General features: G+C 39.4%; 1 protein-coding gene across 2 annotated transcripts; it reads left to right on the top strand.

Annotated features, from left to right (window-relative positions):
* Nucleotides 1–1070: 1070 nt before the first annotated feature.
* On the top strand, nt 1071–12358 carry LOC118427342 (kidney mitochondrial carrier protein 1-like). 2 transcript variants are annotated; one of them, XM_035837080.1, is made up of 11 exons: nt 1071–1298; nt 3075–3225; nt 4094–4247; nt 4932–5026; nt 5507–5587; nt 7200–7288; nt 8356–8457; nt 9183–9307; nt 9459–9603; nt 9770–9850; nt 9993–12358. In XM_035837080.1, exons 2-11 carry the CDS (start codon nt 3153–3155, stop codon nt 10032–10034), a joined length of 987 nt encoding a protein of 328 aa, XP_035692973.1. In that variant the 5' UTR covers nt 1071–1298; nt 3075–3152; the 3' UTR covers nt 10035–12358. The 2 variants fall into 2 exon arrangements, with proteins under 2 accessions (XP_035692973.1, XP_035692974.1); XM_035837081.1 differs by lacking the exon at nt 5507–5587 and having other exon boundaries at nt 1073–1298.
* Nucleotides 12359–13810: the final 1452 nt, after the last annotated feature.

The following is a 13810-nucleotide window of genomic DNA, read 5'->3' as shown; positions in this document are numbered from 1 at the left end:
GTGTTAGGAAGGCATACATGAAGGTCAATATTCATTATCGCGGCTTTCCTTCGTTTTCCAGGACTTCTGTTTTTCTATCTTTTGCCCTGATAGACATACAATTGTTTTGGTTTTTTTTTAGGTTTTTTTTTTTTTTTTTATTGCAGAAAGCTTTTGATTTTACTTTTTAGGAAACAGTACTGCACATTCCCCTACCGGCCTAATCTGTAACTGCAGCGGCATCAGTTTCTTAATTTTTTTCAGAGGATAACTGGTGAAATGAACTAACGTTACAGATTTTAACGATGGTACTTGATGAAAGTCAAATTATGCAAAGTAGTGATTTGTTTATTGATCTTAACACATAAGAAAATCACTTAAGTAACAGGATGGGATTGCGAAAAGGGATGCGGAAGAGGCTCCGAGCAGATGTTTGTATGCGGCTATTATATAAAGAAGAAGACCTGGCAAAATGGAAATTTTTGGCCGATAAAAGGCCTAAAATGCGGAGATAGCTATCGTAGTCAGTCTGTTTTAACCTCATTCATTGACCCGACTGACTACGTTAGCTATTGTACTTTATAGGGAGAATAATTTGCCAGGGGAAGTTTTGCTAGCTGAGGCCTGAGTTGGCTGGCCGCGCTCAGGACTGAACGGGTTTTCCAGAAAAGCACGTCTGTGGTGCTGATTGACCATCTCGGGTCTTCATTCCAAAAGCAAACCCTGTGCATGCGGCATGTCGCAAGCCAATGATTCAATGTACACTACACTGGTATGGAGGGAAACGTAGGTATCTAACATTACCAATGCCATCGTGAAGAGCCTCTTTGAATACATAATCTTATTGCATAAACATGGATTACAGTGTGATACATTTGCTCTTTATTTAGGTGATGAATAAGAACATTACGCAAACGTCCCCCATATTATTCAGCCAAATGGTTTCATCCGGCGCGGGTAAGCGCTATATTTGGGACACGCCAGGTCATGGCAGCTTGCCAGAAGACAAAGTCCAGTTAGCCAATCAGCGCGTGCTGTTCACGTGAACCGGGCCTGATAGCGAGTGATCAGCACCGTGTGTTCACGTGCTCGTGTTGCTGCCTGTCAGAAACACCCGCCTTCATGATTATCATACAGTGTGCCCAGGCTTGAACAGACATTTCACAGACGAGAACATAAAATCTTCAACATTTTACTTCATTCCCACCGGCGAATCGTTTCCAGTCTGAGATATCTTGTGCGATACACCTCAAGGGAGATATTTTGAGGGAAACAACCGCTATTCTGTGGGAAATATCTTTAGTTTTGCGGCTGAAAAGGTGAGATTTAAACCGCTTTTCGAATCTTTTACCGGTGACTCAGGGCCGTTCACTCGATTTCTGCCAGACGGTGTGTTGGGATTTCGAGTTGACTCGAATATAGGCGATATTCATCGACTAAAAACTCAGAGGAAGTGTTGGTGAACGTTGGTGATTTGGGAAATTTTGATTTTTTAGACGTCTTTCTGTGATAACATACGGCAAAACGCGAGCACGTGACGGTTTTCAGTGCCAACAAATTTTATGTATGTCGTTGCGATATGTCTGGTATTGCTGACCTCAAATGCCTCTTTTCTGGTCAAATCATGCCTGACATATGTTCCCAGAATTGTTATGATGTTAATGATGTCCTGAAATTTTTAATTTCTTTCTTTCTACGATCGAAAACGGTCCAAATTTTTGAGATTTAAAAAGTACCGTATGGTGTAACTTGACCGTTTGTCAGAGGGGCTGTTCGTAGGTGTGGCAGGGGAAGGGGAATTAATTTGCATTTATTTGGTTTCTTGTCACCTTTATCGAAACAACCCTTTTTAGACAAGCATACATGAGGTTTGTTTATTCTGAAATTTGTGTATTGAATTTTTTTTAAATTTACAGTCCTTCATATATTTCATAAGGCCTATGCGTTTTTTTTTTCTTTACATATTTTCTCTTCTCAGAATTTTCGGTATGAATTTTTCAGAACCTTACGGACACTATGAAATTAACCATGTTGAAACTAAAATGGTTCATTCTGGCGTATCATTTTATGATGACAATCACAATCTATCACAGTATATGCAGACAAAGCTCAAGGAGATTGGCTTGTCCTGCAGTGTTGTGCTAGACACTCAACAGGCTGAACCACTAAAATCCTCCGAATCCTAGTGGGTCCAGTTTGCCCCAGGCAGAGACAGATTATCATGAAACACAGACTAGCAATAACGACAATTCTAATTATTTTAAAAACAACTGTTTATCTGTGTTCATTTTTTTGTTGTTGTGTTGTTAGAGGAAGCATTAATTATTCCATACTACTAGTGAGTAGTCACAGTCCATTGAAGAATGTTTCAGATTTTTTACCCCAAATGTCTCGGAAATGTGCCATCTTGTACTTTTCCAGACATGAAACTTTTGTTCTGGCCATTTGCCTGGGGCAGATGTGATCGCTTAGTAATGCAGAGCAAAACCCAGCTGTCTAAACGTGGATGCTCGACCAGACCTCAAATTATCCTCTGTTGGGGCACTGACCACCAGTGACTTCTTTATTTTTGGCCCATGGTACCCATACCATCAGTTGGGCAAAGGTCAGATTTATAAACTCCAGCCAATCTCAGTTCAGGGGCACATGGACCCCGACAGTCAGCTCAAGAATTTTATCTATTTTCTATGCCACCAAGAAAGCACAAACAATAGATATTCTAGCCTGGTATCCAGCCGTAATATAGCTCCTGAGTCTCTTCTCTCCTCTTCGCAATTGTCTCATCACTTGAGTGGCATAGCTCCCAAGCATGTTCTCCTTTGTTATCAGGGAGACAAAATGCACTGTATACAGCCATGAGTTCCTGAAGCAAGTTCTGTGCAACATCTCAACAGTGGTCATTCTGTGCTAAACTTGGTACCTACTGCGATTGGCACTGAGTGCAGCGCGTTACATTTCTATACTACACATATGGACATTGCCTACTGGCATTGACACACGTACACCGTGTGTATCATGGTAAAGCTACCAAGAGCAGTTTGCCCTCATTGATATTATTTTATACTATTAATAGCTATATGTATCATATGTTACAGAACAAATCCTGGTAGCAGAGAGACAGTGTTGATATAGAACAACTGGCATTTCTGGAGAAAGAAGTGCACAGGAAGGGAATGTCACAACTACAACCCCTGAATTGGAGGCCTTTCATCCTTGGAGGACTTGCATCATGTACAGCAGAGTTTGGTAAGTCCAGAGTTTCTTCCAAAGAAGCAGACCAGGAAAGAAATATCGCAAATATATTGGTGCAAGCTTTTTGTCAAGCTGGAGTTAATGGATGTTTAATTTTTTCCCCTTTTGTGCATTATATATATAATTTGCATTTTTTTCTGTTAAACTTTCTTGTAGAGAATAGTTCTTAGTACAGACCAGTACAGTTTCTTCTATTTTGTTTTCTCCATTTTTAGAGCCCATGCCCTCACAACCCTAGCTTTCTCATTAGGAAGCATTGCACACAATACTGGTATTATGACACGTTGGGCCTTTAGTACACCTGTACACAAGCAGTCCACCAGCCTTTCACTATTGAACAAAGGAACACTGAGTTACCTAATTTAGAACCCCAATGCTGGTGTTGTTGACAGTATGCATGTTGAAAAGACCTGGCCCTTTTCAAACAGGGGAATGCCAGACTCCCTTTCTTGGAGGGGTCACGTTTCTTGGCCTGGTTCCAAGTGGAAAGATGCCAAGGGGATTTCAAGGCCCTAGTTTTGAGACTGAAATCAAATTTCAAAAGAACTACAGTATCTGAATCTTATTAAGGCCAGATAGGGAGGACTTGTTGTAGATAGAAAGTCAACTTTTGTTGTGTTTTGTCAATGCGAACTAGCATGGTGACTTAGATCAATAAGGCACATGCCCTGCAAATGACCTGTGCATGTAAAGTGTATGGCAGGGATTGGGGCATGGGACATACCACCGAAGATTGGGATAGGGGTGGGAAGGGGGCATGTCCTTTTATCTTATCAACAACATTCATGCTTGTCACCACTGCTGTTCCTAATTATGATTTTAGAATTTAGGCATTGAGCTTTTGTGTGTTTTGCATCTACAGGGACTTTTCCTATAGATACCACAAAGACAAGGCTTCAGGTCCAAGGCCAGATTGCCATTGAAGATGCCAAGTTTAAACAGGTCAAGTACAGGGGCATGCTCCATGCCTTCATCAAAATTACACAAGAGGAAGGGCTTAAGGCGCTGTACTCTGGGTGAGTTGTTAGGTGTTGTTCTTCACAGGTGACATGTTTAGTCATATATGTAAATAAAACGTAACGGTCTGAAGAAACGCAAACATGATTGGGTCACGAGGACTCTACTAAAGACTATGGGAACAAAGTTCGTCACATGCAAAAGTGTCACGTGTGAATCCGTTAACCAGTAACTTATTTGGTCAAACTCAAAAGTCCTCAAACTAAGTTAGACTGACATTATTTACACCATGATGTGGCAGTTTGCTGAATGTTCGAAAGGACATTGGCATGTTGATGTTGTGACTGGAACAATAGGGTTCAAAGTCTACTGTTGGCAGTAGTGTGGGATTGAAGATTCAGTCAAAGGGGAGGTCAGCTCAACAACAAATAAATGTAACTGTGCGTGTTGAGACCAGAATGGTGGTGGGATAGTTCGAATATGTGTATTCTCACTTTGATTAGGATACACATAGGGTCTCTGTAGCATTGTCAATAAGTCTGCCACGTTGACATTTTCATGAAGGGAATGTCCTAGAAAGTAGGGCATTGCACTCTGAATGATGCAATCATTGGTAGGCACTGTAGTCTACACAGTATGCAAATAAAAATAAGCTGGGGTACCTCAACTGTAAAACTGGCATGTAGGTTGTACATTTTGCACTTGAATATTGTTTATGAACAAGTTGTATTGTTTTACCTCAGCATTGCACCAGCTATCCTGAGACAGGCCTCCTATGGGACCATTAAAATAGGGACCTACTACTCTCTGAAGAGGGCTTTCACTGATAATCCTGGAGGTGAGACCTTTTGACAGTTTTGTTGTTTCGGTTGTTCAAAATGATGTTATAATATTTGAAGGGTAAGGTAAGGTATTTGTCTATACCATGAATGGATGATTGCTTTGAAAATGTAGGCATATACATGTATGATTAAAAGACCCCTCCCCCTTTCAAAAAGTTTAAGTGTTGGTAAAATTACCATTGTAGGAGTTTTGTTGTTACTTTGTCCTTGGTTGTCTCAAGAATAGATTAAGAAAAGAATTCAACTATAGTTGCAGCGTGGCAAATGATATAGGGCAAAAAAGTTTTTTGAAACTGGCTGTGTTTTCATTCATTGTTACCTGTCAAATTTTAAGTTTGCGACAGATGCAACAAACTTTCTGTAAATCGCTTTCCTACTTGTTGGAGTCAAGTACAATCTAAGTCTTAAGATAACCAAGGTGAAAGTGTGTAGGGCTGAGGTCAGCTTGTAATTAGGTTGGTTATGCCGTTCTCCAGAAACAAAATTCCATGAGGGTCCAAGGGATTTAGCAACTGTTGATGTTAAACCAGAATTTGCATTGGAGGTTAAGAAACCAAGTAAGAGCTGTGTTTTACCAGCTATTGTAGCATACATCACCCATTGGCCAAAGCACTGTTTTGGAAAAGTGTTGAATGTCAACAGATGATGTAAATTGCAATGCATTGTGTTGTATTCCACCTTGGAAAAAAAGATGATGCAGTGTTTTGAGATGAACTTTTGAATGGAAATTGAAGAGTGCTTTGGCCCCAAAAAGTGGTGTATGCTGCTTGTGTTGTTTAAATCTAAGTCAAGATTATTTGTGTTTGTTAGGTAGCTATACTAGCTGATAACACTTTGCGTTAAAGTTTAAGTGCTAGTACACGTGCTGTCCTTCTGAATTTGTACCAAAGAATCTTGGAACACAATCACAAAGATTCTAGAGTTAGAAATATAATTCAGTCAAAGACTCAGCTTGAAATTCAATAAGAGAGAAGTATTGAAAAGCCACTCTGGTGTGCATTTCCAGATGTTAACACTTTGGAGGCAAGTGGAAAAAAAAGTCACTCATGAATTTTTTAAAATGATTGTTGGTTTGTTCAAATTAAGGAGGACTGCAACTTGTACATGCACTATCCGTTAGACTACCAAAGGTCTGAGTAGTCTCTACTTATACTAGTTATAGCTACTGTACATTCAACAACATGATTAACTTTGATATTGGCAAGAATATATCATTGCTGGAACATAAAGACTTTTCTGTTGGGAAAAGATTAAGGCTTTCGGTATTCTGAAAGAAGAGGAAACGAAACCTCTGCCAATATTACAGTTAAACAAGTTAGTCCCCCTTTTTTGCCACCACATTTGTGGTAATAACTTTTGGTGGGAATGCCATATGCATGTGAAAAAGAAGAATTTTTGGACAGCAATATGTCTGCCTATGGCACAGGATAAGGTCTGGTTCGCACACATGGCGGAGCAGCAGGCGCCGCGTGTGGACTGGTGCTCGCTCGGCGCGGCATCACTCGCTGGGGACCCTCGATAAGGTTACTGTATTGTGCATGCGATGTGCACCGTCACCTTCTAGCTCCTTCTCTTGTATCTCTTTTGCTTTTCTTTACTCTCGTACCTTCCCAAGTCTTCATAATAAAAGCTGAGTTGAACCTGCCAGGTCCAAGGGTAGTTTGCATGCTCAAAGCATATTATTTGTGTTGTTATTAGGATAAAAAATGTAACATATTGACTTGAGATAGGGAATCAACATATCGACTTGAGATAGTAAATCTTTTTTAGGATTGCAACTGTAATGAAGTTGCAGTAACTCTCTAATATGTGTATAGATACATCTAGCAGTAGCAGTAGCAGCATTCATTGTACCCAGTGTTATAAAGTAGTCATTTTGGTATACATGTATTCCTGAAAACACAGATGTTGGGGGATCAGTCAATACCAAGATGTTTCTCAGTAATCTTCCTGTATACATAAAAGGGCAAACTTTACAATTTACTACTTTTGGATTCTGGCAGGTATACATATGAATATAAATTGGCAACTCTACCTTCCTTCACTACTTCCCTAGCCTTTCTTTTGTTGTTGAATTTGTGATTGTTGGGGGTGTATTCTCCAGTAGATATTCTATCAACTGTATCAATATTGTTTCTGTATGTTCAACCTGTTGTTTTTGTATTACAGAAAAAGAGAGCCTGGCAGTGAACCTTTTCTGTGGGATGGCTGCTGGTGTCATCAGTTCTTCTATCGCAAACCCTACCGATGTACTAAAGGTAGGTTTCTATAACTATAAGTATTGAGCATATGGTATTATAGAATCAGGCATTAGAGATTGCAAAGGCAAGGCTTTTTTCTTATTGCCATTCTTGTTTTTTGTTGCCTAAATCTATGTGAATGAGACCCCTTTCTTATCCTTGGTTTTAGGAGTTTAAAAGCTAGCATTGCCTGCTCAGTGAACTAATTCAGGTTATGTACATAGTTATTTTTGGCCCTCTAAGTTGCAGACACTTCAACTTGTATGTTTGGTTAGGTTGTCATGGCTAGGGTCTCCTTATTGTAGAAGTGCATTAGTAAGCAGTGAGTCCTGTTGTTGAGAATTGTTAATGGGCACTCGTGGATACCTGATACTCCTTCAGGTCACAACAGTACAGTGATCGGGTTAAAGAGTGCTAGTCTTATGTTACTGTGCTTCAGGTTACAAAGGTACCATTGAGATCGTGATTCAAAAATGACTCAGTGAGCGTGCATATTTGCAAGCAAATGCCTGTACATTGTATGGTGAAATATATGTTCCAGACCTTACAGGCAGATGAACCAGTGGTACTTCACCATTTACTGCAATCATTTACATGTACTTCCTGCATAGTAACAAAAGAAGCAATACTAGTCTTTCACTTGACCTTGTCTCAGGGCTTTAGCCAGCTTGAAACTTTTTTCCGTCAGCCAATTCCAATCGTCGCGAAAACCGCGAAAATTAATTAAAAGGACTGAACTGAGACCTTGAAAAACGGGTTTTAATGAGATTATCGTATGCGAAAGGGCGCCGACACACATTGTCAACAATCATAACAATAGCAAAACAACCAGTGTGTGGCTTTTACGGCCGTGGACGGCATCCCCAAGCCGCCTGAAGCTTCCACCAAGGATTTTTGTCCGTCAAGGTTGACGGATTGGTTTGAAAATTTTTCCGTCAGACGCAACAAATTTCCGTCAATTGACGGAAAAACGGACGCTGGCTAGAGCCCTGCCTTGTCTCGACTCTTATGCCATCCTTGGCCCATGAAATGCAAAGTCCTTTCACTTTTAGGTCACAGATATTGATGTGAATCCTGTATTGCAGGTGAGAATGCAGGCTCAGGGATTGGCCTGTATGGGGAATGGCAGCATGATGGGAGCTTTCATGACAATAGCGCAGCAGGAGGGAACCAGAGGGCTGTGGAGGGTGAGTAGAAACTGTCAGCTACATGTTTGTCCCTACTTTGAATTGCACATCTGGCGTTAACATGAATAGGATATGTCAGCTGTGTCTGTCACTACTATATGAAATGGGATTTTAAATGTTAAAGTAATACACAACTCTTATCATCCCTTAGTCTAACCATTTGACTCCTGGGCAGGCTTTTTGTTTTAGCCAGGCATACGTCCAGGCGTCAATTGGATGCACTGTTCTAAAAAATAAGAAGAAATTTGATGCACTAGACGCCCTGAAGAGGCTATTACACTGGGAAGCAGATCCTCTCACAAGCATAACATTCTGATTGACCAGGGATGCCACTGGGTCACAGTTGAAGAGATGACCTCCCTGACAGTAATTTGCCTCTTAGGATACCTCAGAATTCACGATTTTTACTTTAAATTCTCTGAAACCCCAAACCATGGATGGTCGTTGCCCCCTGACCCTCTACAATGCTCATGTCTGTAGCATTCTCCGCGTGGTGATTCTCAGTCACTTAGACATTTGGACTCCCTATCATAAAATCCTAGTTAAAAGCCTGCTGCTGGCACACCACATACAACCTGTCTAACAGTTTTCTCCTCCCTCATAAGTTAAGACTACAACTCTACTTAATGATATGAATTAACTAGAAATCAAGAACGTTTATATATAAGGAGTTGTCTGACTCATAAGTGAATGTTCAGCTAAAACTATATTCTTGTCCTTACCAGGGGGTTGGGCCTACCGCACAGAGAGCAGCAGTTGTTGCAGGGGTTCTGCTGTCTGTTTATGACTGGAGCAAGAGCAAAGTGCTGGAATCAAAAGTTCTGGAAGACACTGTTTTCACACACTTCATGTAAGTATCGGCATAAAATTATTCCCTTTACTTTTGTTCATTAATTGTGTAAGTAAGGATTTTGAAAGATCTTGCAAAAAATTAAGAAATGCAATGTACCCATATATTCAAATGTACCTAACCCTAACTTTTGTTTTTGCTGTTCCTACAGATGTAGTTTTGTTGCTGGTTTGGCCGGGACAGTGGCTTCAAACCCGATTGATGTAGTAAAGACTCGGATGATGAACCAGAGAGCCCTGAAAAATAACCAAAATGCTTCTACCATCTACAAAAACTCTTGCGACTGCCTTATCAAGGTAAGAATGTCTAATATTTGTTGAAATCCAAGTTTTGTCTTAGATCAAATATGATCCAGTACCTTAACCATACATGTAGCTGTATCTTGATATATTCTTGCTTGACATTCATTAATTTCAGTGTAAGACTAGATAAAGTATTCTGTACTTTTTTCTTCTTTTTCAGACTGCGAGACATGAAGGTGTGAAATCACTGTACAGAGGGTTCATCCCCAACTGGTTGAGACTCGGCCCATGGAATATTATTGTATCCTTTTTGAAAAGAGACAATGTCTATTTTCTATTGTTCAACTTTTCTCTTTATGTAGTTTGTATTTAAGACAATTGATGGAAAGTATCATGATTTTTACCTACTTGATCAGCAGATTTCCTTGACTTCTTTTTATCAGTTCTTCATCACATACGAACAGCTCAAGAGACTCAACCTCTAAGCAGGCTTTCATCTCCAAGACGCGGCGGCATTTCTACTAACAGAGGAGGCAATTTCATTGTACAGACAGCAATATACAATGCAAGACTCTGCTAAGAAGCTAACAAGGCAAATATTTCTCCAAGCAGAAGAGTTGAGTTCAGTGCAAAAAGCTTTGGTGACTGCAACTACCAAACCAATCAAAAACCACTAAAAAAAACAATCTGTGTAAAGCATCTAAAGTATTTAAAGATCACATTGCAAACACATCTACATCATTTGGTACATACATGAAAGATATTGTTATATTAGACATAGCAGTCCTCAAGGTCCACTGCTGAACTTAACTCTGAGTTGAAAAAACACTTGGATTGTTTGTAAATGTTTTGATATTTTTTCAACATAAAGATGAAATACTACAGTAACTGTAACCTTTTCTCTGTTGCCTAGCCCTGTAACCTATAGAAACTTGGTGCTTAAAGGCTACTTAAGCTGGGAGAAGGTTACCTTGCTCTCTAAGACATGACCGGTGTGCACAGATATCCTTCCATGAGAAAACAAAAAAAAAGTTATTATTTTTGTATGTTTGACATGTCTGTAGAGGTAGATTCATCAGAAAGCACACAGGATCAAAACTGTTTGCCGTATTCAATAGTCAAGAATGTAGGGGTAGCATCAAACCGCAAAAAGACCATTTTACTTCCGCGGGAAATTTCGAAACTGTTGGCCGGATGTAATTGGAAAACAGCCATACTTGCCCTGAAACAGCTGCATAAATTAAAACTTTTGGCTGAAATAAATGCGGGCATATTCACAATCAAAACTTTGGGATACATGTATCTCCATTTGAGCATAACTAACTGAAAAATTTCTTTTTATATATTTGTTTTGTAAATCATGTTTTTGTGTCATCTTAACGTGCAGTAGATTTCAGTATTTAATAAAATTTAATTGACAAAAAGTACATTATAACAAACAGTTTTTTTATGTTTTTGTAATCTTAAATGTGGACCTGTCACATCCTAGATGTTTTGGTCATTTAAGAAAAAGATGTGCAATGACAGGAAAGAAGTACATTATTGTTATATATTAAAAAAAGTACTATGTATATATGTATCTTCTTTTACAGTATTTTGTGCATGTTGATGTATATTCCAGCTGTCAAATATATGTATTTATCTTAAATTATGTTGAGATCCAATATGTGCAAAATAGTTGGGAAAGCAAGGTAGGGATAGGTACTAGTTGAAACATAGTTTTTCAGGTTGCTCCTTTGTCTACTGTAGTGGCTGAAGATTGGTACATGTATAAAAAGAAAGCTATGAGAAGGGACTGTTTCGTAGGGTTTGAAGTTGCTGTTGCTGTGGCTATGTCAGGTTTCCAAATGACAGGTCTCCCTTTGGATCATAATCTTTTCATAAAAGCTCCTTTTGAATGTCCAAGGCATCTATGAGTCCACAAGTAGATTTGTCAAAAGTTCTGTTTATAAAAGATTATGTTTGCTGACTTCAGTACTAACCAATGCAACATCAGGTACCAAGGAAGTTGACATGCCGAAGGTTGAGAACTTGAGATATTTTGGAAAATGACAAAGCCAGACATGCAAAGGATTACTTGATGATTAGTGATTAGATGATGTGCAAGTCGTTTATAAAGGGCTGTTGGGTTTGTTGAGGTAAAAGTGGTAAACTGGGGAAAAGGACAGATGGCAAAGTCAAAAAGGTCACTTGAATTTTGTTTTATTAATTGCATTTTGAGATGTTACAGCATTCAGTAAAACAAGCTATGTATATAGCTGTTGAACAATGGAACGTGTATTAAATAAAAGATGCATGTTTATCCACTAAATGTATATTCACTATTCCCTGCAAAACAACAGAAAATCCACACATATCCAATTAAAAGTTCTAAAAGCAAGTTACTCTAAAATTTAAAGAAAAATTGCTTCAACATGCCCAGGTACAAAGTTTTTGTGTGTAAACGAGCTCATAAAATGACATTTCTGTTGTATCCATGATTGCCATGTACATGTAGCTTCAGGGATAGTCCTAATTTCATATAGTACTCGTACACAGATGTAAATAACTGTTAATATATATACTTCATGTAAAGATGCTTGGTACGTCCTTGGATAAAGGTAGTCTTACGTTGCTTGTATTCACACCAATTTCTTCTGTACTTGATGTAAGAGTCTGAAAAACAACTTCCGTTGCGGATCGTTACATGACCACCTGTGGCACTCTTTTTGAACACGGTGTTTATTAGGATATGTCAGACATAACGTTTGGAGTTCTCTGTACCACACAAAACGGCAATAAATACGGCAACCTTTGCTTACCTTTGGAATATCTTGTTCCGTCATCCATTGTGCTAGGTTTTGATATAGATACAGTACGATGTCTGTTTGGATGTCTTTTTGGTAAACAATCTTTGATTAACGTATGTTAGGGCCCAGTCACACGATAGCAAACTGAGATAATAATTCTTTAGACAGTCATGTCATGCTGCCTAACTTAGACCATTAAATGAATTAAGACTTTTTTGTACATATACCTACTGGGTTAAGTACATGTCGCAACAAAAGAGCAATTGACAGATACATGAAATATGTATATAATGTCAACCAATACAAGAATCATATTTTACTAAGTAAATACGACTTCTTGCTAACGGTTGGTTCTGTCCCAGCCTGCTTGAAAAATAGCATCAAAATCTAACGACGAATGTGGCCTCGCCCTTAGCATCTAATGCTTTTATAGGGTATAATATATTGCGTGGGTTACGATAGTGCAGAAAGACACAAGACGGCGAAGCCTAGAGCATGTTGTGTAATTCGACGGCTAACAGATATATGATGAGTCATTCGGGAGATACAGAGATGTCGATATTATGAAATCCCCGTCTCTTTGGATCATTAATACGGCTGGCTTCGAACGTACTAATGAGTAAGCTCTTTGTTATCATCAAATGCCTTCCTGTCATGACTCGTAGACCGACAGTTTACGCCAAACCGGTAATGGCGGCGTACGGAAAGTACTTTTACTACTTTCAAAATACTCTGCGGCAATAGCGCTCATCCTGTGAAGGCCAAATAGCAGTTATTTTGCCCTAAGTGGTGTTCAAGGTGTTAGTAATTTCTGATGCGTCACCCGGATCTTCGGGGAGTGTTATCCAAGATTTTTCACACAGCTTCCTCCGTTCCCGTGGTGAGGACATCACGCAAGGATTAACTTTCCATGAGGTTTTTGAGCGAGGGACGCACCTGATGCTACCGTGTGAGGAATATCACTGCGTGCGGCGTAAATACCCGATATTCCGCCCAAGGGAAGGCTGTTACGAACCGTGAAAACATCTCCGGTCGCACTTGAACATCTGGGGTCCAGCGAATGCATGTTGCACTTGATTGGGAAGCTTCTGCCTGTTTCTAGTCATTGGTCATCAAAGCGACAGTACCTTTTCCAACGAGGCCCGGCCTGAGGAGATTCAGCCAGTCTCCGGTGTTCGGGAACAGGTAAGTGCAGTTAGGTATCTAATGTTTTATTACATATGATTGATTTTACCTGCCATTGATGGCCTTAGCTTACAGAGTCACTGCCTCCTTCAACTGAGAATGACAAAAAGTTTTCTTTCTCGTGTAAGAAATAAATTTTAGAAGGTGTGATGTCAAGAGTACTAGATACAAGTAATATTAAGACATTAGCCAGCTTTTTCAGCTTTAGATAAGTTCTTCGAAGTGCTTACCACACACAAATCCATAGGCGTTATTAAGCCCACTGGAATTTAAATCACAAGTCAAAT

This window comes from Branchiostoma floridae, chromosome 12, assembly GCF_000003815.2.
Source record: "Branchiostoma floridae strain S238N-H82 chromosome 12, Bfl_VNyyK, whole genome shotgun sequence".
Taxonomy (NCBI): Eukaryota; Metazoa; Chordata; class Leptocardii; order Amphioxiformes; family Branchiostomatidae; genus Branchiostoma; species Branchiostoma floridae.
This window is presented reverse-complemented; position numbering and strand designations above follow the sequence as displayed.